General features: G+C 41.1%; 1 protein-coding gene across 3 annotated transcripts in view; it reads left to right on the forward strand.

The window, feature by feature from the left end:
* The first annotated feature begins 401 nt into the window (after window positions 1–401).
* Window positions 402–23,647, forward strand: part of CDYL (chromodomain Y like) — a 110,671-nt gene continuing 87,425 nt past the window's right edge. For 2 of the 3 annotated variants that reach the window (XM_055704337.1, XM_055704340.1), the window contains exon 1: window positions 402–1,061. In XM_055704337.1, the coding sequence (XP_055560312.1) occupies window positions 1,038–1,061 (24 nt within the window). In that variant the 5' untranslated portion in view covers window positions 402–1,037. The remainder of the gene's footprint in view (window positions 1,062–23,647) is intronic. The other variant, XM_055704338.1, reaches the window with a different exon arrangement.

The following is a 23,647-nucleotide window of genomic DNA, read 5'->3' on the forward strand; positions in this document are numbered from 1 at the left end:
ATCAGCCGGGGGGGCAGGGGGCCGGGGGGGGGCGCGGCGGGGCCCGGGGCGGGACGGGCGCGGGGGCTGGGGGAAGCGACGAGGGCCGCGCACGTGCGTGGGCCCCGCGTGCCGGGTGTGCGCGTGCCCGCCCCGCGGCCGCCTCCCCCCAGCTCCGCCGCCGTCCCGCGGCCCCCGACCGCCCGCGCGCGGCCCCGCCGCCCCTCGCGCGCCGCCGGGCTCAGCTGAGCAGACAATGGGAGATCAAAGCGGGGGGGGGGGGGGGGGGGGAGGAGGAGGAGGTGGAGGAGGAGGAGGAGGAGGATGGTGCCGGGGGCGGCTGGAGCCGAGGCAGAGTGGTTGCGTGTAGCGCTCGCTCTGCGCTCGATTAGTGTTCCTGGGGAGGGAGCGAGCGAGCGAGCCGGGGACGGAGGGGTGGGGGTGCGGGGCGCCGCCGCCGCCGTGCGCGAGTGCGTGTGTGCGAGTGAGTGCGTGTGTGCCCGTGCGTGTGCCCGCGCGTGTGCGTGTGCCCGCGCGCGCGCGCCCCGGCGAGTGTGTGCGCTGCTGAGTGTGTGCGTGCGCGCGTGCCGGCCCGCCGGGCTGCGCGAGCGGCAGCGCCAGGGCCGGGGAGCGAGCGCGAGCGAGTTGCGCAGCTGCCGAGCGCGCAGCCCCGCCGCCGCCGCCACCAGCAGGAGCAGGAGCAGGAGCAGCGGCAGCGGCAGCAGCAGCAGCGGCGGCGGCAGCAGCAGCAGCAGCACCTCACTGGCATTTAGCGAGCGGAGCGGCTAGTTGCGCTGGAGAGAGACGCGCAGGGAGGAGGAGGAGGAGGAAGAAGAAGAGGAGGAGGAGGAGGAGGAGAAGAAGGGGAAGAGGAGGAGGAGGGAGAGGGAGGAGGAGAAGGAGAAGAAGAAGACGAAGAAGAAGAAGAAGAAGAAGAAGAAGAAGAAGAAGACGAAGAAGACGAGGAGGGAGAAGAGAAGGAGGAGGCCACACGGACACCAACTGAAACAAAGTATTTCCAAACCAGCACCCAACTCCACCTTGTGAGGCTCCCCAGCATGGCTTCCGAGGAACTCTACGAGGTAAGAGCCCCCGAGCGCCGGCCCTGCCCCGGGCCCCTCCGGCCACCCCACCCCACCCCACCCGCCTTTTTGTTGCTCTCGGGAGAGCCGGCGGGCTTGTCACCCACACTTGCTGCGGCTGCCCCTTCCCGCTGGGCCCAGCGCCTGCGTGTGTGCGCTCCCCCCGCCGCCCAGCCTGGCCCCCCGCCCCCCCTTCCCTCCCCAGTTTTGCTGGAGGAGGACGGAAATGTGACTGAAAGGAGGAGACGGCAAAGTGTTACCCGTGGCCTGCGCTTCCCCCCCCCCCCCGCGCCCCCCCCCCCCCCCCCCCGTTCACACAACACTTTGACTCCAGAAGGAGAAGGGGGTGGGGGGCGGGGGGTGCTGGATGGGGTGAGCAGCGCTGACAGCCGCCACTTGCTCCGGCAGCGAGCACGCCGGAGTGCGAGCCCGGCGGTGTGCAAAAATGTGCAAAAATGTGTGCGACGCCGAGTTATTGCATGTGTCCGGGGGGGGGGGGGGGGGCGCGGAGGGGCTTTCCTCCTGGATTTGTGTCTGTACCAAAGTCCTGCGCTCCCATCCCTGCGCCTTGGCAAGCTGCGGGGGTGCAAAATACTAAAATTGAAGCTCCTCGGCTCTTCGTGCTCTCCCGATACGGGTAAGGCTGCGAGGGAAGCCAGGAAGATTCAAAGTTAAGGCTGTGACACGCCATCCGTCACTGTCGCTCGGGAGGTGGTCGGGGGGTGCTGACGGGAGAGGGAGGTTCGGGGGGCAGAAGGGGATGAGGTGACAGCCTAACTTTGAATTTCCTGTCTTACGTGTGGCAATTTCACATCCTTGCCCTGAATTGAAAAGCATTATGGTTCTCTTGGATTTAACTTCCTTGTTTTTATTTTTACAAGAAGTCATCCCTGGGAGTGAAAAGCCGTTGTTGTTTTGGAGCCATTCTTGTCTTTTTGGGTGAAGAAGTGGCCACCCAAAACCAAAAAAGGCTTTTATCTCATAGTTGATACACATCCAGGCAGTGTTTTGGTAAAAAAAAAAAGAAAAAAAAAGTATTTATATCCAGAGGCTGGAAGGCTTAAGGTCAAAGGGAGACTTGACAGCCTTCAGGACACTTGACAGAAGATGTCTTACTGTACCGTTGGTGCACGTATTTCTCCCGTTAATGGAGTTACATCTGTGCTGCCATGGGTGATCAGCCCCATAGAAGCCAGTGAAAAGTGCCCTGGGTGGGCTTATATTTTAAGCAAGTTGACTGCCGAGTGGAGGTGCTGAACTGATAGACCGAAGGCCTGTATTCCCCGAGACAGACAAATCATGGTTAATTGCTTTGGCAAGTTTCCCCATCCTCATCATGTGGCTTAAGCCAATCTTGAAGGGATCATCCCTGAAAGTAGGAGAGAAATTTAGTTTCTCTCCTCTGCCTGTGAAAGGATTGCCAAAAACTTGCTTTGACTTTGGAAAAAGTTCTGCAGGGCTTGTGTAGTTGGTCCCGTGGACTGTCCTGTGGCCAATACTTGCTCTTTGTGTGTCGCTGTATTTGATCAAAGATGGATATTGGTTTCGACAGGCATAAAAAATGACCAGAAAAATTCTGTTTGCTGGATGTTGGGCTGAGGTTAAGAGTGACCACTGCTCATTCCTCTTCTCTTAACTTGTCTTAAGTTGTGTGTGAAATGCTGACTTGTGCAGAAGGCTCAGTAGTCAGTTGAGCGTGGCTGTCCTCACTGGGCAGGCGGTGTGTGATGTCTGTCGGGTAAAAGCCTTTTCCACAAAATGCCTGAAGTGATAAACTACTTTTTTTTTATTGTAAAAATCAGACATATTCTTTAGTTGTGTAAGTGAAAGGTTTATTTGAGATGCTAAAATCGTTAATGCTTTTGGACTCTGATGTGGTCAAGCTGTCTATTTTGCCATTTTTTTCTAAATTGCTCTTCATTTTTTGACAAGTTTTGTCTTGTAATATTTATAGCCATGCCTGAAAAATCATAAAATAATAAATAATTTAAATATACTGAACACTGATTTGGGAAGTATATAACTGCAAGTTGGCCTGAAATGTTGCGTGTTAGGTAATTTAAACTTCTATGAACTGTCCATGTTATTGATTGGGACTTTATTTCTGTTTCATGGGTATTCTTTTTGTAATTCATGCCATACACTATCCGTTGAATCTGGTGACTGAAATCCAGTGCCATTTTCTTACACCTTCATTTTTCCTTCTGAATCTTGGTCTTGTGTCCTGATTGAAAAAAGTGTTATCATCTATTTGTGATTGTTAGACTAAGTATGAATGCTGACTACTGCTGATATGTGTCATGGTTCTCCCAAAGTACAAATGAGAAATCCTCTTATAAGCAATAAAAATGAAGGTAAGTTCTGTTGTTCTGTTTTTCTTTCCTTTTTTTTAGGAAAAAAATATGGATTCACTTGTTGTTTGTGGGGTGATTTTTATTTTTAGTCTGGATATCCTCTCTTGAGAGGGGGAGCTGAACTGTAGGCCAATTATTTGGAATTCAAAGATCAGGAACTTGAAATACACTAACGTGCTGGAAGGATGACTTTGTTGGGTTGGCTGGATATCCTGTATGTCCTTTGTTTCCAGGCATTTTAGAGGTTGTGGTAATGATTACCTGCTTTTTCTTGAGGGGGGGAGAAGATCTGGAGAAAATATAAATTTTTGATTGAGAAATGTTGGAGACACTTTTTTTCTAGATGGAAAGTGAAACAAGTAGTAATGTTGCCAACCTTTCTGGGTGAGGCAAATAATGTAGGTTTTGTGTTTGTAAGTTTGATTTTTCAAGCAACAACATGTTAATTGAAGTGGACAGACATGGAGAAACTCATGAACAGGACAGGAAAACATAAGAAGAGGTGCTGTCAGAGTTTTTTCCCAAAAATGTGTTTCAGTAGCTGTTGACACCTTACAGCAGCTTTCTTCATGGGTGCCTGCTGCTGTCTGCATTACTGTGGCTTCTGGAATGTCCTTTGTACGGCTGCTTCGGCAAATAGTGGGGCTGCTGTCTTTTACACTGTGACAAGTTTGCTTTGCTTTACTGACGGATTTCCACCCATTGAAAGGTTGTTGCTTATTCCGGTCATCTTCACTGGAGCAATTAGAAGTAGGATACCTGCCTCATTTAAAAGGTTGATTTGGAAGCAGACTGCTCTCTCTGCACTCAAATCACTTGACCTCCTCTGGCAGACCTTTGCAGTGTGTCTGGGATTGAAATCATCCTGAATTGTGGTTGGCATGACAAGTTTGCTTGATGACATGTGGACGTGATGTCATAAAAGTACTGCCCAGGACAGCTGTGTGCTAGCCAGCAGGTCAGAAGTACCAAATGGTACTTGGTAGACAAATGCTGAAGCAGTGCTGAGTTTGGAAGAGTCTCTTTCTTAGAAAATGCAATAACTCCTTGTCTACTAAATGCAGTGGAGATGCATTGAAGTTCTCTGTCTGTTGGAGATTGTATTTGATCAAATGACCAAGTGTTTCCATCTTTTCTCTGAGAATTAGTGGTTCAGCTGGTGGTATACATGGCCCACTGGATCCACTTGTGTAACTGTAGTTAGGCTTGGGCTGTGATTGATACTCATATGAAAATATTTTTTCTGGGTTTTACCAAGAAGTAAGCAGAACAGTTTGTGTGAAATTTGCAAGTGCACCTGTGCATCACTGTCTTTTCTTCACTCTGTATTTCACCTTGACATTGCTTGTAAAACTAGTGGTTTAAGGTGACGTAATTGATTTCCATTAAAATATTACAGGACAACATATTTAAAGTCCTATAGTCCAAAATTCTACATTTTGGTATGTTTTATGGAATGGAAAACGTCTTTTTTAAAAAAAAATAATCAGGCGTCTTGCAAAATAGATATGTATTGTTTTCATCCCAATGTCTAGTATTCTCAAGGTGATACTTCACTTCCAGCGATGATTCAGTATTTTTGTTTTTGTTTTTAGAACTAAAGCCTTTAACATTAAATTTACAGATACAGAGAAGTTACAGACTGAAATTAATTTCATGAGCAACTGGCTGAAGTTCTGTGGCCTTGCGTTAAGCTATATGTCAAGGTTGATCACCTTCTAAGTAAGACACAAAGGCATGTATTCCATGAAAATTTAAACTGTTTATACAGTAGTGGCCACAAGTCAAAGAAAGTGATCCTGTGGGCTGTTCTTCAGCTACCGTGCTAGTTTTTTAAATCATGGGTATAGAAAACTGGAGGAGAAACGCTGTCATTTAGTTGAAAATTTGATACTGCATGGGAATTACCCACTTAAAATCAAAGTGTGTCTCACAGCCCTAGTGACCCTGCAGTGATCAGATCTTCGTCGTGTTTTGTGTGTGTTTACTGGAAGGTTTAAATATTTGTTTTGCTTAAATGAAACCTATTATCTACAGTACACAGCTTGGAGTTTGTTGTAATTTCTTACGACTATAAGAAAGGGGCAATAGCCATTTCTTTCTCCTTCAAAATGGATTATTTTAATTCAGTGTGTCTTGAAGGAAGTCCAAGATATCTGGGGCTGTATCTTCCATGGCTTGTTTCTGATGTGTTGATTCCTGAGATCTTGGCTAAACATCACTGACACTTGTTCATAAAGTCATCGAGCTGTCATGCCTGAATCTTTCCGATTTTATTTTGACAAGTGGTGCAGATGTTATTCCTTGTTTCAGAAGAGGTAAAAGACAGAAACTTGCTTGACTAACCCTAGCCAACTAAACAGGACTAGGAATTTACATCAGACCTGTTTGGTTTGCTTCCACCCCTTAGGATCTGTACATCTGACTTAAAATAGAGTTGAGGACCAGCTGTTCATTCCACTTTAGTGCCTTTCACTTCTTTAAACCAGAGCACAAATGCAAGAGTACTGCAGGAAAGGAGCCACCACATTTAGTGCAGGAAACTCAACTTTTTTTGTCAAACATGTCCCTTGTCATGGTGCTTTTCACCAGCGTGAGTTATTTCCCATCTCCTGGCCCAGAGCTCTAGACAGAGTTGAGGAGGTCTGGTGCCCCATCTTCTGCTGCCTCTTGATGCTGGAGCCCCGGGGGTTCCTGCGGCATTCCCTGCCCTCTGCGGTGCCGCTGGCCTGGCAAGGCTCGGGTGGCTGCTCCCAGCGCTCAAACACCCGCAGCCAAGGGAATGACATTCTGCCTGGGTCCTCTGTAGGATGGCAGATGGTTCACAGATAGGTGATGCTTTAGCAGGTTTTATGTACAAAACTCTTTCGTACATACAAGTATATGTCATAGGTATATTGAAAAAATAGATTTTTTTTGTTTTTTTCTGTGTAACTTGCTTTGAAATGCCCATGTCCATCGTGGAAACAAAAAGGATGGGAGGGAGAGGAAGGAGGAGAGGAGGAGAGATGCCCCATCCACAAAGCATGCGAGGCTCTGGTAATCCTTACCTTCACAGTCTCTTTCACAGCGCACTGCCATTTAGTTTCTTGAGTTTTTCAGTCAAAGATGGGCTAATACCGTGCCAGTCATGTTTAGAATTGCGAAATAATTTCTTCCAACTTACAGGACTGTACTATCGCAGAAGATTGCTTCCACTCTGCTCACGTTCAGTACCTCTTGAATGAGGAGAAATTACTGGACACAAAGGACTTACTGAGACATGCCACAGCCCCTTGTTCCTCAGGAGGTCGGCGTGGCTGGCACAGTGTTAGTGATACCGTGTCCCTCTGACTCCTCAGAAGGTGCAGCATCATTTCTTCCTGACTGCTGCAGAGTGTCTGACCTCGGCCAAAGAGGTAGAAAAACCAAGTTACTAACAGTTATGGTTTCCATCTCTCTCTGATAAATACTCCACGCTTGCAAAGACTCTATTTGATACAAAACCTCGAGAACCAGAATGACTTCTTCAATATGTGACGGGTGGATGTGTCAATCTGTTGGCTGTAACTGGTATGCAGGCCTACAATGCCACTCCTACTCCTGCGTAACAAATTCGGAATCTGGTGTTCCTGGGCAGTGTGTTGGGTTTGGGTGTCTGTTGGAAGCATGAGCTCCACAGACTATATGTGCCGGGTGGAAAGGCATGCACAGGTCTCTCTCCCTGCTAACGTCTTCTGTGCCTTTGATTTTTTGGATGGCGGGGTGGCATTTATTTGTCAATAAATACAGGGTCGTTGGGTTCTTATCTTTGAGTAAAGTATTAATAATTTTAATATTAAATATACTGTCTGCTTTCTCTGACAGTGTGTTGTTAGTCCAGAAAATATCTTTAAAATTAAAGTTCTGTATTCTTCATTATCAAATGTATTCTCCAAAGCCATAGTATCTCTCTAAGAAGAGCTTTTATTTTTCTAATTTTTGATGGGCTTTTAATATTTACCACACAAGAATTTTGTGTTCTTTGAAATAATTCCTTTGAACTTCTCTCCATATTACTTAGAGGGAAAGAAAATTGGCATGTTACCGGTTCAATACATTATAAAGGCAAGAATATTTACTGTTTTCATAAACATCCTCAGAAGATTTACATGTGTCCCTTAATGGTGACCTGCTGTAGATCTTTTTCAAGGAATCTATGAATATTTATGAATACACAGAATGGATATGGATGAAAACTACTTTTTAACCGTAGATTTGCATTTTTAAATAATTTTGAGGTGACTTTGCTAGCATAAAATGCAAAATAAGGCAACTACTAAGTATCTTTTAACTGTGTATTTGTTTTACTGAATAAGGAAACAAAGTAACTACTGTAACTACTAGTTTTGTTGTGACTCTTCCGTGAGGCTTCGCCTTTTATAATTGCATCGCATAAAATAAATTAGTGCAGCTTCGATCAAATCTTCCTTCTTGGCCGTGGTATGTCTGATGGTTTTTTTGTTTCTCTTTTTTTGTGTGGGAGAAGATAAGGTATGTGTTCTAAGTGGCCTAACCACATTTGTTTTTGTGCCTCTCCAACTCTTCTGTCCCCACAGCTTCTGAAAGTTCCACAGCTTTTAAGGAAATTAGGTCTTAATGTTCAGGCTTTGCTGATTGTCACAGTAGCATCTGAAAAATCAAAACCCAGGGTGGGGGTGGGGGTTTGAGTATCCTGGATGAACAGGCTAGGAAGGAGATGTACTTTTTTTTTAAAGTGTCTGTGATTTTCATATTGCAAAGACATTTAAATACCTCTCTAAACATCTTCACTTACTGTAAAACACCGGTTTATGGAAATTTGTTTGGTTTAGAGAATAATAATTTGGCTTTAGTTTGAAGATGCCACAGTTTAAAGCAAGTTATGGGAAGTATGTTTTAATATATTTATCACTGAAAAATGTTAGATGGGCGTTTTGCAAATATAATGTAGGAGAACCTAGAGGTATGTTCTTCAGAGTATTGAAATGACTGTATCTTAACTGCAGTGTACTTCCCTGACACTGTGATGTGTTGCATGTTGTATTCAGTGGATATTCAGAAGTCTGTAGTTTTTGGAGGTCCTCCCATAAAGCACAGTTCTTCAATTAAACTTTGCTTCTATATTGATAACATTTTTGTTACCAGTTACTGGTAGACATATGATACAGATTCAGGAAATCTAGAACAATTCAATGTAACTTTGGGAAAGTTAGCTGGATTATAGTTTGGCTAGTTGCTAAATCGGGCTGGTTTGTTGTGTTTTGATTTCAGCACCTGATTTTCCCCGGTTAAATGTATAAAATATAGCTCGTGCTAGCACAGCATGACTCTTCCATCATATTTTAGTGGCTGGGTCACTTAGAAGGTTAAAACTAACAGACCTGGGATTGTGTCTCTAAGAAATAATGAGAATGGAAGACTATACCTATTGACACAAAAGATCCATCCAGTTCAGCATTCTGATTCCTATTGTGGGTCCATAGTGTCTTACTGCAGAGGCAAAAAATGGGAAACGTGGCACAGCGATAATCACTGGGAGCTTTCGTGGCTGGTTTTGGTGGGACCAGATTTCGGCCTTGGTTATAAATCGTCAGCAGCGTGACCTGAGCTCCCCAGATCTTCAGAGGCCACCTTCATTCCCTGGGCACGTCTGCTGGCAGATGGTGGCTGCAGGCTTGGGTGAAGGCAGGCACGTCGGTGGGAAGAGCGATGCTGCGCATGTTTCTGTTGATCCTGGCAGGGCGTGGTGTGAGCGGGGAGTGTGCTGCGATTGCCAGGTCACTCACTCGTGTTAGCACAATTGTTCGTCTGGCTAAGCTTGCGTCGTTTCTCTCCAGACAATGTTTCTAAACAGTCACTGGGGTCTTGTTCAAATGGTAGAGTTTAAGGTGTTTGTACAAGTCTTTTCTGAGTCCTAACCACTGAATGCATTGCTGTTACTGAACTCTGTATTAACTTGGATTTTAATTTTCAAGAAGAGGTCGTTAGGGTATGTGATCAGACAAAACAGAAACACCAACTCAGTGAAATCTAAAGTCATGAGCAGTGTATGCTCTAGATGCCTGCAAAGTCTTCAGTGGAGACTTCACGTCCTTAAGGTCTGCATCCCAAAATAAGGTCTAACTAACTGCTTTGTGTGAGTAGACTCCTAGCCTAGAAAATTTATAGAGGAATATGGCCACAGAATAAAACAAATTGTAACAGTGCTTGTAATAATAATTCTAGGAATTAACCTGATGATTTGAAACTAATACTATTTTTGTGAGAGTAAGTGTAAACCATAGTAGATTGTACTGGAGTATAATCTTTCCAAAACTGGGAAGATTGACAGAACACTTTTAGTCAAACAAGGAAAGTAGGCTTTTTGCCATACAGTAACTCTATGCTGTAACTCTTAGATGGCCCCTTATGTTTTCAAGGCTGGCACATTTTTTATTGCTTGTTTGGGTCACAGATAAAGACCAAACTTGATCTTTGATTATCAGTGCTTTCTAAGAAAAAAGAAACAGAAGTAAAAGCAATGTTGTTTACACCAGACTGAGAATTTTGAGCTTTTGTTCTTAGGGCACTTTTCTGTGCGATTAGATCATAAATATAGTTATTCTACACAGATGTACCCAAAGCAACCCAACAGTCAGTTGAGCGAGCATTTCCAGTAAACGATTTCTAATGCTTCCTGAAAGTGATGCTGTAGAGCTTCTTCCCCTGGAAGACGGAGGCATTTGCAGGAACAGCTCGCCACCATACTTTGCAGCTGAAGGAATAACTAGATGTCCAAACGTTCCCAAGGGCAACAGAAGTTTTAAATTAGCGCAGTTATACAGGAGTCAATAAATTTTCACTTACGATATAGTGAGGTCAGAAGTTTCAAAGTTAAAATTTAAGCTGTCTGTGCACACCAGGTTGTTTATAGTGTATGTACGTGGCTAGAGAAGGTTAAAGCCCAGCTTACAAATTGTTTTTGCAATTGTTCTTTCCTTTGTCTGGTTTATATGTTTAGTGTTATGTACTTTGTGTTTCGATGTGATTGTACAGAAGGGGTCGTGTTGAGTGGGAGAGTAAAGACCACAATCTCGATTTCATTTCAATTTTGAAAAAAACATTTGTAAGAGAATGTAATACAGAAGTCTAGGATGAGTTTATTATCAGACTTTCAAGAGGCATGACTTCCACAGGATTAATGTTGGGAAAAGCTGTGTTTTTACCCAGGTCATCAAGGATTGAAGATCAATTACAACAAATAACTTTTTCCCAGAGGCTGATGGCAAATAAGGTAGCATCCTGTTTCAAAAGGTCCATCGGTGTTCCAGATTCTATTTCACTCATATTGGAGGCACCTCTCTCGGATCAGGGCAGCTCCTTAATTGATTTGTTTTTCCTCTCTCCCACATTGTACTCATCAGATCTCCTGAGATTGGTGCTTATTTATTTAAACTGCCCAAGAATAAAATATTAGGTTCTGAATGAGAAGGCAGAGATTACTGTATTTAAGGATGCTTCTTTGAAATGTAATATTGTAGGAGTGTTAAAACATGGAAGCTAGTTCATCAAGCAGTTGTTGACTTGACAGCTTATGTCCATGTCTACGGAAACCCAATGGATATGAAAGATTACCACTTCACAAATCTTTAAAACCACACAAAGATGGGATCTTGCTGATTTTTTTCATCAACAGTATGCATGTATCATAATTGTATGCAAACCGTGCCATGCTTCTGTACTTCCTTATCAGTAAGATCTAATAGCAAGGTTGTCTTTTATTGTTTGGTTTTTTTTTTTAAGAAAATGCTTATTGAGATAAATCATTACAACACCTTATCTTTAAAACCAATTCCTTACAAGGATCAGTTTCAATTTGAAATTCAGTTTTGCCCTGAAACTGGTACAATGCAGAAGAAGCCTATTGAGTAAGATGGTATTTTGGTCGTTGTCTCTGCTGCCATTAGTGGCAAAACATGGATTTAGTGAGGAGAGAGAATGTGCTCTAGGACATGGTATGGTTTCTGTCCCCATGAACTTTAAGTCTTTGTCCACCCACAGGGATAGATGAAACTTTACTGTTACTTATTTATACCTGTTCCTATGTTATTTTCCTCCATTTATCCAGATAAAATTGTTGTGCTCTAGTTCTTCATGACTTTGGATACTCATGAAAAGCAGTGAGTGATGGACAGATGTCAGGTTACACTTACACAGCGTGAGATTATTTTTTTTTCAGTGCAAGTGAAGGTCTCAGTTAATCATTCTTTACTGGTATAGGTCTGTAAAATGGCAAGTTCTTGTCTTTATTGCTGTGTGTTATTTGAATATATTGTTAAGTGAATTATTCAATGTTAAAGTCCTTACTCAAGTAATTACAGCCTAGTTTATTCTCAAGATTTTAATCCTCTGCACTTGAATATATATATCTGTAATAAAAGCTATTAAATGTAAAAAACCTGATTTCTTGCATGCACACAAAATAATTTACTGTATTATGACGTTCTTCTTGTCAAGTAAAAGATAACATCCTTCGGCTTTTTTGCTTGTTCATGATGGATGTTTTCATAAATAATGGCAATTAATAAGAGTTATTATTCTAACCTATATTATATATGGTTCTATTCTTTTATTCTGTTCTGTTAGTAAAATAATGCTTTATTTGGCTCTTTATTATTTTTCTTCTGTACACTTTATATTTACGAAGCTTGAACTAAGATGTGACTAGAAGTGATCAGTTTGAGGGGAAGGGATTTTAGATCTTACATGCTAAATGAAGTCTGAAAGTACACTGAGACATAGTAAATTATGAGAAGGGGCAGAAGAAAGTAGTGGTTGGGCTGTGGAACCACGTGATATTTTTATGTTCTGCTTTTCAGTAAATGGATGCTTCCTTTTCATTCGTTTGTCCCTTTTGCCAAGTGTTGAAGCTCTACCTTCCCAGGGTCTTCCCAATACCCATCTCTCTTGTTTTCAGTCAAGCCACCAGAAAGATCTTTTTTCATCTGACTTGTTCAGAAATGGACACTTTCAGTGTGGAATTAGTTGTCTGTTGATTGTAAAGTAAGGATGATTTATAATTTTTGTGAGCAAGAAACTGGAACTTTGTTATATAGCACATCCTGCTAGAACTGTCTTATCTTTTGTAGAAAGATGGGTAGGCAGGGTTTGTTCGGGAAAAATGGAGGGCCTCATCATTAGGACACCTGAATGCTGTCTTGAAAAATGTAATTCTCCCTTCCCTCTGTCATAGTTAGTCTAGTACTGAGCATTCTAGTCAGGCTGAGTATTTCAGAAATGATTGCTAATAATTTTCTCATCTCCCTGGTAAAATTTGAATCCCTGAGCCAAAGCACAAGCAGAATAAAGCCTTTTTTCATTTTTCTTTTCTTTTTCTTTTTCTTGTTCTTGTTCTTTTTTTTTTCTTTTTCTTTTTTCTTTTTCTCTTTTTCTTTTTTCTTTTTTCTTTTTTTCATTGTTATGGTTTTTTTAATTTTTGGTTGGTTGGTTGGCTCCCCCCAAGTAAATGTTGTCAAAACATCTTAGAATATGGTAGAGAAGGCTGATTGGGTCTTACAGAGAGAAGCTAAGCTACAAGTACAAGCCACAGACAAACCTGTCTCCCTTTGGGTTTGGTTTCATTTGCTTTTTGGTGGGAGTAACTGCAGAGAGGTATTTAACTAGCATGCAGGGTATCTTCGATATCCTCTGTAATCAGTGATGAGTGTCATCCAGGAGGCCATTCAGACCATCTAAGTGAAATTCCTCTAGGAGATCATCAGACTTTATCCCCTTTCTCTACAGAGAGGTATGGAAAGGCTAGTCAGGTTAGTTTAGTCAAGTTAGATATATTTAAATGTGACCTCCTAAGTACTGAGGGTTTTTTTCCTTTTCCTACTGTCTTCTGAACACAATGCAGGATAACACCCAACTCCTCATTCATTACAGGCCTTCCCTTGGGACTGTAAACTGTGTTAGTAGGTGAATGTTGTTAAGGGATCGTGCTGTTGAGGTATAAAACGTTTAGGCACAGCACTGAGTTACTGTGGTATAAGTTGAGGTTTGTTATCTGAGTGACCGTAACTGATCAAGTGATGTTTTTAAGCTGTAGTTGTTGTATTTTACTTTGTTTTACCTTCAATCTCAGAAAGTGTTTGGGTGGCAGTGCTTTATAATTGACTTCAGCACCGTCGTTCTTCCAACCACCAAGCTGTTCCTTCCTTTGAGCCCCACCACCAGCTTGGCCGCCTGTGAAGATTGGAAAAGCAATCTGGCATAATTAAAAACGGCCAAACAAAACCACACAGCTGCAAAATTGTTTATTTGTTTGAATCGGTTCCTCAGTGTGGTGCAGCGCGTGGCTGTACCCATATTTGCCAGGATGACGAAGCAGGTGTGGAAGGTGAAGCAGGTGTGGAAGGTCGTCGGAGATGTTGGGATGCCAAGGGATGCCCACAGGGGAGCGGCCTCAGTGAGCGAGCCCTGAACCGGGGGGAGAAATCTGTGTGTCCTGGTAGTGTTTGTGTCAGTTTTCCTCTTTCCTTTGAGTGGCGTGGTGTTTTGAAACATTATAGATTAAGAAAAGAGATTATCTGTTCCTTGTCTGCTTTCAACTGGAAGTCCGAGGGCTCTGTTTCTCTACAGCTTAAGGGAACATTACGTGCCGCGAGCCTTGCTCGCTGCCACTGCTGCCTCCACCAAGCCACTCATTGTCCCCCTTCCTTCGCACCCGCGCCGGTTTGTGTGGCCGCGCCAGGTGAGCGCTGCTTAAGGAAGCCTGCCTAGCTGAAGGCTGCCCGCGGCTTTTGTGGAGAGAATTTTCTGGCAGTTTTCTGACTTGACTCAGGTTGAAATTCCAGAGGTGCCACTGCAAGTAAAGGAGCCGGAGTATACGGCACAGTTGAAGTGAGACAGGAGAAAAAAAACTGGGGAGATGGCTGCAGGAATGACTTGGCTCTATTTAAAAAAAACCAAACCAAAACAAAAAACAACAAGAAAGCATCCGTCAAACTGCCTGTTTAATTTTCAGCTGGACCAACTGGTGGGACTGACTTGCAGTGTGGCTGCACAGCTTCTTGCCCTTGGCTGACGCTGGCTGGCAGAGCTGTGTCCCTCTGCACCTGGGGGTGATGCAGCACTGCGCAGGGATGGCGTGTGCAGCGGCACTCGAGTGATGGGGTCATCACTTCCAGAGCAGAAGGGGCTGTGCTGTGTGGTTTTAGTGCCTGGTTATGCTGCCATTTTAATGTGAAAATGGAAGACGACTGCTTACAAGTATTTGGGATTCAAGTTACTTCTCAGTACTGTGTAACTGCTACTTACTAACAATTCTCTGAATTTTGAGCGTAGCAGTTACAAAGCTTGCTGGAACTTTTCATTACTTCTAATGTGCTACAGGAGTAATAAAACCTCTGCAGTTCTTTTCCTTGTCCACCTTGATTATAGTATAATTATGCTCTGAAGCTGTTGCACAACCCCGGTCTGGAGATGGGGGTGACATACATATAGGCGTAGTTAAAAGCATCATTTATTTCTAAGGATTCTGGTTATTCACTGGATGGGCAATGGGCAGGGAGTGGGATGGGGTAGGATGTCTCCTCATAGCTGAGCTCCCTTTTAGCTGCATTGCATTTAAAATGCTGATATTCATAAAGATTATTTTTAGCCCTTCCAATGGAATTAGAGTTAAAAGTGTAAGTGCTGTCAGTATCTTTTGGGTAGAAAAACTTACGCTTTAATTACTTTTGGTTTCAGTTTCATGGGCGGGAACAAATTATTTTCACTTTGAATGTGTTTTTGTGAAGGTGGGAAAACTGATAAGGAAAGTAAACTGCGTTGCTCTTTGACTCCTTCCAATATATAAATAAAAACTGCTTAGGAAAGAATAATATCTACTTATAGTAAAGACTACAAGGCAAGTGCTGTATAGTGGAAGGATTTGGGAACGTAGGAATAGTAATGGAGTTAAAATTTATAAAGCAGCCAAGTAGTTTAAGTGCCCCAGATCCAGTGTTCTTCGTTCCCTATGTGTGTTGGCCCCTAATTTTACTTATATTAAGCAAAAATATTCTGACAATTATTTAGGTGTAGCTAATAATTAAGATATGTATTATTTCTAAATGTTAAATATGATGATAAAAAACCTAGATTATGTATTCAGCATTTTGAACACAATTTCCTTTTATTGGAAAGATTTAATATACTTATTACAAATGTAGTCTATATTTGTATGCAGTTTGAAAACATAAAATAGGTTAAAATATTGGTTATTTCAGGGATGTAGCACACAAAAATTAAGATTGCATGATTGTATGTTCAGGTGACTCATTGTTTTAACAGGTGCATATAGCAGTAAGTTTAAAAGCTATACTTTGCTTTTAAACCAGTACAATTTAATGGCATTGCCAGCCATTATGCTTCATTTAGTTTAAAAAAAAATCCAAATTATTAAGTAAATAATTTCAAAGTACAAAACAAAACTACAGTCAGTTTAAAAAACATTGTTGGTCATCATCTGGAAAGTCAGTCAATGCATTCAATGTTATTTACTTGCCACCGAAGTGTTTAAAACCAAAAACAAACAATGAACACTTTAGACTACTTATGTGAAAATTACCAAGTCAAACAGATTTCCACTGTGCCAGTTTTTATTGAGTGCCACCTCGTATTAAGACCAGAAACAAATTATAAAATCAAGCCGCTATTGCCCCTTCCATTTTTCCTCTGTGGTTCAATTCTGACATTTTTTTTTAACAGCTAGCATGGCGTAGGCACTGGGGTCTTTTTACACCCAGAAAGCAAGGATTAAAACGTTGCATTCTATTTTTGATTATTTGTAAGGTAAAAGCAACTAAACAGAGTGTATGCTTAAGGATATAAAGTTGCCTCAGAATGTTCTGTATGGTCCTTTTATAGAGATAAAGGCACATTTTCCTGGGGTTTATGTGACAGAGGAATCTTTTTTTAGATGTCTAGATGCAAAGGAACTATGCATTGTTATTTCAGAGTGATTATATTAGGTGATCATTAATAAAATTTTCCTGGCATTTCAAATACGTGCAGGTCATTTATCATACTTTTCTGAGAATAAGAAATTCTGTTCTGTTCAGTTTTACTCTTTGACCAAAATGAAATTAAATACAAGATCACTTCCACAAAAACAATCAGCACTGATAATTATTGTTCCTTATTTGAACCTACTCTAATCAGTACAGGCCTTGCCAATAATAGATAATCACTTTTTCTAAATGTATGATTTCCTAAAAATAGTCTAATACAGATTTTACTGGAAACACAAAGAAAACAATTTTGTCTCAAAGTTATATTACTTAAAAATAAAGGTTACCCAGGGGACTTGTAATTCTTGCAATGAAAAGTCATTAGGGATAGGTATGACACTGCCATAGCATAGTGAGGCAGAGGTGAAGGTTCAAATGAATGAAGATTCAGAGAAAACGCCATAAGCAGTAGTGGCTGTGAGCTGTCACAACAAAAAGACCATTCGTAGTAGACTATATAGACACTAATAAAGTTTGTGTCAGTGGGGTTAAGAACAATACGAAAATTATCTTATTTATTGAGAGCAAAAAAACGCTAGTAACCGCATGCGTCTACTAGATAGGGACAATAATAGTTGGGAAGTAATACTGCAAAAAGTATTATTCTATGACTCTTTAAAAAATATGCTGTGAGTCAAAGTACTGTTGCTCTCTGGCCAAAATCTGCATGTTGTGTTCACGGTTTACAGTGACTTAAAAAAATATTTCTTTATTCTGGTAGGAGCAAATGAATTTTTTTTCTTTAGTCTACAAGAATCAGGATTTAAAACAAACAAAAAAACCCCAGCTAACTGAAGATATCTAAGGTATTGGGGTTTGCATTTTGTTTTGGTTTAATTTTAATTGTCATAGAAGTGTACATGAGATAGAACGTGCCAGGATAGAACATAAATACTGGACAGGACAAGTTGGTAGTGATCACAGAAAGAACTTTGGAAAGGCTGGAATGAGACTTTCTTAGCAGAAAATTGAGGAAAGCAGAGTCACTGCTTGATCAGCTGTTCGTGATGACTAGAACTTGTCTCTTTATTTCTTTATGCTGAGGTTGAAAGTTTTTGATTGATAAAGATAATCGTGTAGGTATAGTAATCTTTCATAAGGCACCTGATGCAGGACTGCACGGTATTCTGATTTTTTTAAACCTAGCTCTTTGCTAAGTCAATATGGCCCATATTAAATACATTTCACACTGGCTAATTGACAGATCATAAAGCAGTAATAGATGAAGGACGATCATGTTGGGATTTTATAGATGTTTTTCACAGCCCATTGCTTTGAGGATTTAGATAATGATCTGGAGGAAAATAGAACATAATCTGTGGTAAAATGCATACATGCAAAAAATTGATGGATTAGTAAGTGCTAAGGATGGTCTGTACTTAGTGAACGGGGATCATTTCAACGTATGTTAATACAGCTAAATGTAGCTGTCTGGACAGTAAGATCATACATGTGGGATGGAGAGTAGCACTTTGGAAAGAAGTCATTCAGTGATACAACACAGCAGCTAAAATGCAGTGCAGTCCCTTGGTATGGATATAGGGAATCTCAGGCGGAATTAGGTGTGTTTTTGTTTTGCTCTATAGCTGTAATGAGATGTTAGAAAATCACATTCTGTTTGAGCTGAAGATGCAAAAAATACCCAAAACCCAGATAAACTTTAAAAGATTCAGAAAAACATGTCAAGGGCAATTAAAAACCTTAAAAACAAGTGAGTGAACGAACGCTGATGTGTATGCAGAGCCTGGAGAAGCTCAGTCTATTTAGTTTAGCAAAGGGAAGTTCAGGAAGTGACCGGTGTCCTGTAAGTACTTATATGGGGCAAAGATTTCCGAAGGAGCCGTCCTTTAGGTGTAGTAGGCAATGGTATGTCAAAATACAGGAGATGAAAGCTGAACTTGGGTGTATTTCTTCTAGAAATATAAAAAAATCAAAACTGAACGTAGTTATCTATCAAAACAATTTATTTAATGATGTTCTGGACATGTCAGCAATAAAAAGCTGTGAATTTTCCCAAAAAGACGCCTTTAGTTCAAGTACAATATGATGACCTGATGCGGGAATTTTGGAATAAAATTATCTGTTATACAGGAAGGCAAACTAAATCTCACTCACACAGGTCATCTGCAAATTCTGGCAAAAGTGTTTTCAGCACCAAAAGCACCCTGTTCTCAGTTGTAATGTGCGTCTGTATTTTTGAAGGGAAGGCTGAAAAGAGAAGGGAATGGGAGGGCTGGGGATGTGGGGAGAAGATAAGATAAAATAAAGATGGGTTTACATTTTATTTCACATTACAGAGGAATTTAGTATGAGATTTATTAAATCAAAAGATGTGATTATCCAAGCAATACACGCATCTTCTGTATAGCATTTTGAAAGATCTTTACGTGGTAATTGTGTGAATTAGCAACCAGCTGGGAACAATACCCTGCTATTTGTTAAAGGAGAGACAATAAAGTTCTTCTAGACAGGAAAGAATCTACATTGTTAACAGATGACCTGAAAGTTCAGCTCATTGAAAAGGCAAATATTTTGACCAGGAGAATAATTCTTCCTGTGGAGCAGTATGAGTTGCTGTGCTTAAGCTGTACAGCTATTTTTAACCATGTCACAGCTATTGAGCTTAGTCTTCAACTTACTTCACAAACAGTGTGAAAAAGACTAAGTAGGTCTTTCTCTTTGATGAATGTAGAGGTGAACGTGTCAGAATCCCTTTATGCTGCAGGTTTTGTTTATTTTGTGCAATTTCTGTATTGGTTTTAACAGTTCAGATGTAGATTTTTGCCTCTTGTCGCTATCTGCCACATTCAAATGGTTTTGGTAAAGTCGAGAAGCGCTAAAGGTGGGCAAAAAAGCAGGAGTTGTATGTGGAGTGAAGGTTGTGATGATCAAGGGGGAAAGAAAGTTAAGGCTTTATATAAAATCCTACTTTCCATGAATGGCACAGATACAGTTTTCCAGAAGTTTGTTCTTGAACACCTCTGTGGTTTTAAAAAAATTATTCTGGTTTAATGGCAGTTTTACAGCAGAATGTGAGTTCAGTGTTGTCTGGATTCCTTTCAGACGTTTGACTGGAGCATCTAAAATCTTTATCAGAAAATCTTTGATTAGATTTCCTGAATTCCAGGTTTTTCTGGTTTGAATGGTGATTTTGTTTGCTTTGATAGAGGTCCCCAAATTACTGTAGTGCTTTCTAAGATTAAAGTTGTGCCTAAATTAGGTCTTGCAGGTTAAGATTCTCAAAAGATGTGTTAGTAATATAATTAAGATCTTATTGAAAAATATTTGAAGGAATAATATGCTGTTTTCAAGACCTTTGCTTATCTTAGAATTTAAGTATCTCACTTTTCAAAGACGTATGATGGGAAATGGTATGTCAAGGAAAATCCATTTTAACTTTAAAAATAAGCATCATTTAGTAGACAGGCTTATGTATCTAGGTAGTTCTTTGTGGCAATCTCGGAATTTTGTTTTGTGGTATGCCTCAAGATTGCATGTTGTGTATCTAAATTCTAAATTATTTCTTTGGGACATGCTATAGAGTTTATGCTTACCCTGTGTACGTACGTAAGTGTGTACTGCATCCTTTGGGAAGAAAACAAGCATCTTACCTCTTTAATTACCATGCCCTTCTTTGTAATGTGGCTTTAGCTGCTCACACATTTTAGGAAAACATGACCCAAATAGGAAAAATAACTATGAATTGCACAGAATGCAGTTTTTGTTTCTTTTCCACTTTTGCAATCACTGAGTGTAGTCGCTGTATGTATCTAAATGGTGAAATTTGGTCAGGCCTAACATTTTCCTTCTCCTTTCTACCACTTCCCTGCACCCATGCTAATGGATTCGATGGAAAATGGAAGGCAAGCATGGTGTACTAAATTTCGTGATAACTAGCTTGATGATTTGGTGGCAGGCTGAGAACAGCACAGAATACCTTTGAATATTCTGCGTGGAAATGAACTAGGAAGTGTAGCCACGCACACAAACCTTCCTTATAGTAGGGCACGTTTTTGTAGTTGACCATAACTTTTTAAATAACTAATTTTACACTTTGTAGAAAAACTGTTTGATAGAAAGAAAAAAAAAAAAAAGTGATGCAGTATAATCGAAACTATAGCCAATCTGCTCCATGATACAGTTAACTGGCAACGTATATGTGTTACCACAAAAAAAAAAAAACAAAAACATTTCAAGTTCAGCTCCCACCAAATTGAGATAATTGCTTTTGCTTGCCTGATGAAGGAATGTGCATGTAAAGAAACAATATTTAGGTTAGTCCCTTTGTCATATATAGTTGATAAATCTGATAAAACTTTTGTACCCCTGCAAAGAAGATGATTGTGAGCTCCCCAGGGCAAGGGGTATGCCTGAGCATCTTTTTTTTTTTTTTTTCTTTATAGAATTTATACCACATTGTAAAAAGATGGCTATTTACATCACAAATTCGAAAACAATAGATTGAGGAAATGACAAATTTATGGTTGCCTGTGAGTTTTTAATTCTCTTTATTTGTATCTAATTTGTGCATAGACTGGATCATGGGTCCTGTGGTCCGGGAAGAAAACTGTTTGCAGTTGTAATTAAAAGAGGACTAGAAGGTGCACAGCTAATCTACCCTTTCGGATTAATTCAGTGGGAAGGGGTCCTTCCCCTTGGGTGCTCCCAGGAGAGAAGCATAAGCCACAAGCAAAACCTCTGGCACTGACATGTTTAGGTTCTTCTGTTTGTCCTTACTCTTAAGGACTAGAGATTCCCACATATTTCCAAGGCAATGTACGCTGATACCCTGCTTTCCCCCGCCTTCTCAGCTGGGTGTTCCCTCTACCAACACCGGCACTCCGGATTTCAGTCAGTTTAGGGAGTTTATTCATCTGAAAATTCTCCTCCCTCACAACCCCCAACTTTTTCTTCCCCCCCTCCCTCCCCCGTTTTGTTTAATAGGGTTAATTTGAGGCCAGGTTTTCTCCAAGAGCAGGTTCTGTTTAAATTTTGGCAACCCCATGAGTATTGCTTTAAGCCGCTCTGGAAAAGCGTTGGACAGTTCAGTTGTATTTCAAAAGCTGCTGGCAACTTTGGAGGTGGTATAACTTCTGAAAGAGACTGCCACGGTAAGGAGACTTTAAATTTGGCATTATTTCGCTACCAACTCCCTATAAAGAAGTATCTTTACAGTAGCATGCAAAACTATATTAAACGTATATCAACTTTGTAGCTGAAACACCAACATTTTTGTATTTTTAGTTGGGAGCACCTAGAATGAATTTGTTCATTAAAAACTTGAGTTGTATCTACTTAAAAATGCCAATCTGAAACTTTCATAAAAACCAAATGTTCTAGAAATTTATTGACTATGACTGCCTGTTTTATCATGAGAGCAGTCAAATTACAATTTTCTTCTAGAACTTGCTCTGTATTCTTTGTTGTTCAATAATTTTCTTAACTTGGAATGCATATGAGGAGCTGAGGATTTGTTTTGATGTTTTTTGCCCTCTGGATAGTAAAAAAAAATATGAGGTAGGGGGAGTGCTTCTAATGAGCATTTCTGTGTTCCCATCAATAACTGTTTTGGTTATCAAAAGTATAAACCTTGTATCCAGCTGTATAGGTAAGGAGTCAGTAGTTTTTTTCCATACTAAAACAGCTATCATTCATATTAACAGTTTTATTTTCCTTTACCTACATGGATTCCAGTTAGTATGCTGGACTCCATGTGCAGGGGATCAGTCTTGTGGGCTCTTGTCTGCTTCCTAGAAGCCATTGCCCCTTGCCTTTCCCCACTTGAACTTAAGACTACCTGTTTTTAAGAGAATAATATATTTCCCGTCCATATAGCTTCTTTTGCTCTCTCCCTATCAGGCTTAGAAAACAATAGCAACTTGCTTACAATATATATATATTTATAGTCCTCCTTCAACAGTAGCTCTGTCGATTGAGGAGCGGGTGCACCCCAACGCGTTCTTCACTGCCCTCTACCTGGGGTTACTGCCCACTCTGCTCTGCTGGCTGAGCTGCTCATGGGAGCTGTCCCTAATCCAATTCGGTCAAATTGAGCCATGTTAGGAAAGATTTGTTATTTAAATTACTTAAGCTGATCTAGCTTATTTTGACTGACATGTTTAGGGAGTTCTTACATACGCAGCTCAGCCAGAAGATTTGAGAAGTGGGAACCGTCAGCGGGATGTGATGATAAGCTGGGGCCACGGGTGGCAAACTGGTTGAGGTGTGCTCATGTACAGATTGAAATTTGGGAACCTGCTTTTCTTCGTGGAGCACTCTTAAGGTTTTTGGGCCATTAAAAAAGAGAAGACTGCCAACACCGGTCCCTCTCTGAGTGCTCCCGTTAGCCACAGTTTCACCTGGAACCACCTAGGATGTATTGACCAAGAGGCTTTGATTATCCATATTTGAATGACTCCTGCCAACATTATTTCATAGTTGAACTAAAGTGCAGGTCTCCCTCTGGTGCCTACTTTATAACAACACAAGATTTTGTAATTGGGCTGAGCGATTGGAAACCAACTGTATGGAAAGAGAAAGGTCTCTTTGTCCTGGTAAAAAGTTCTGAGAATGCTGACAGTAACATCAGACAGTAGACTGCTCTTTTCCTTGTGGAACATAGTGCTAATTTACACGTAAACTCAGAAATGTGTATTCACTGTCAGCTGCAGCAGTGCTTGCCCTCTGCACCTCCTCTAACAGTCAGATCTTCTCTTTGGGAGGTGTATTTGTTAGTAGATACATGGAAATAAAACCAGAGGATTTTTCTCAGTTTCTAATCTTTTCCTAATCTTCCTTACCAATTCCTTTTAGTTTCCATTTTGGAAACTACTTGACCACACAAAAAATGGCCTTATATGACTAGGAGTTTTCTGCCTTGGTGGACTTCAAATTGTGATGATCAAGACCTAATTTAAAGCTGTTAATGATGGAAAGGCTTAGATGTCAGAACATTTATAGGAGCACACCACCACACATGTCCCCAACAAAATGCCAAAAACTGGTGTCACCACTGAGGGAGGAATTTTTCTTTTAAATCACCTTCCACCTCAGGGCCTCTGCCCCCTGCAAAGAAGCACATTTTACATAACCAGCCCTACCGTTCTCAGCTATCTTATGTGTAATTTTTTCCATTCAGATTCTCAAGAACACCACAGCACAGATGTTTCTCAGGAATATCTTGATTATGCCATAC

This window comes from Falco cherrug, chromosome 3 (assembly GCF_023634085.1).
Source record: "Falco cherrug isolate bFalChe1 chromosome 3, bFalChe1.pri, whole genome shotgun sequence".
NCBI classification, from domain to species: domain Eukaryota; kingdom Metazoa; phylum Chordata; class Aves; order Falconiformes; family Falconidae; genus Falco; species Falco cherrug.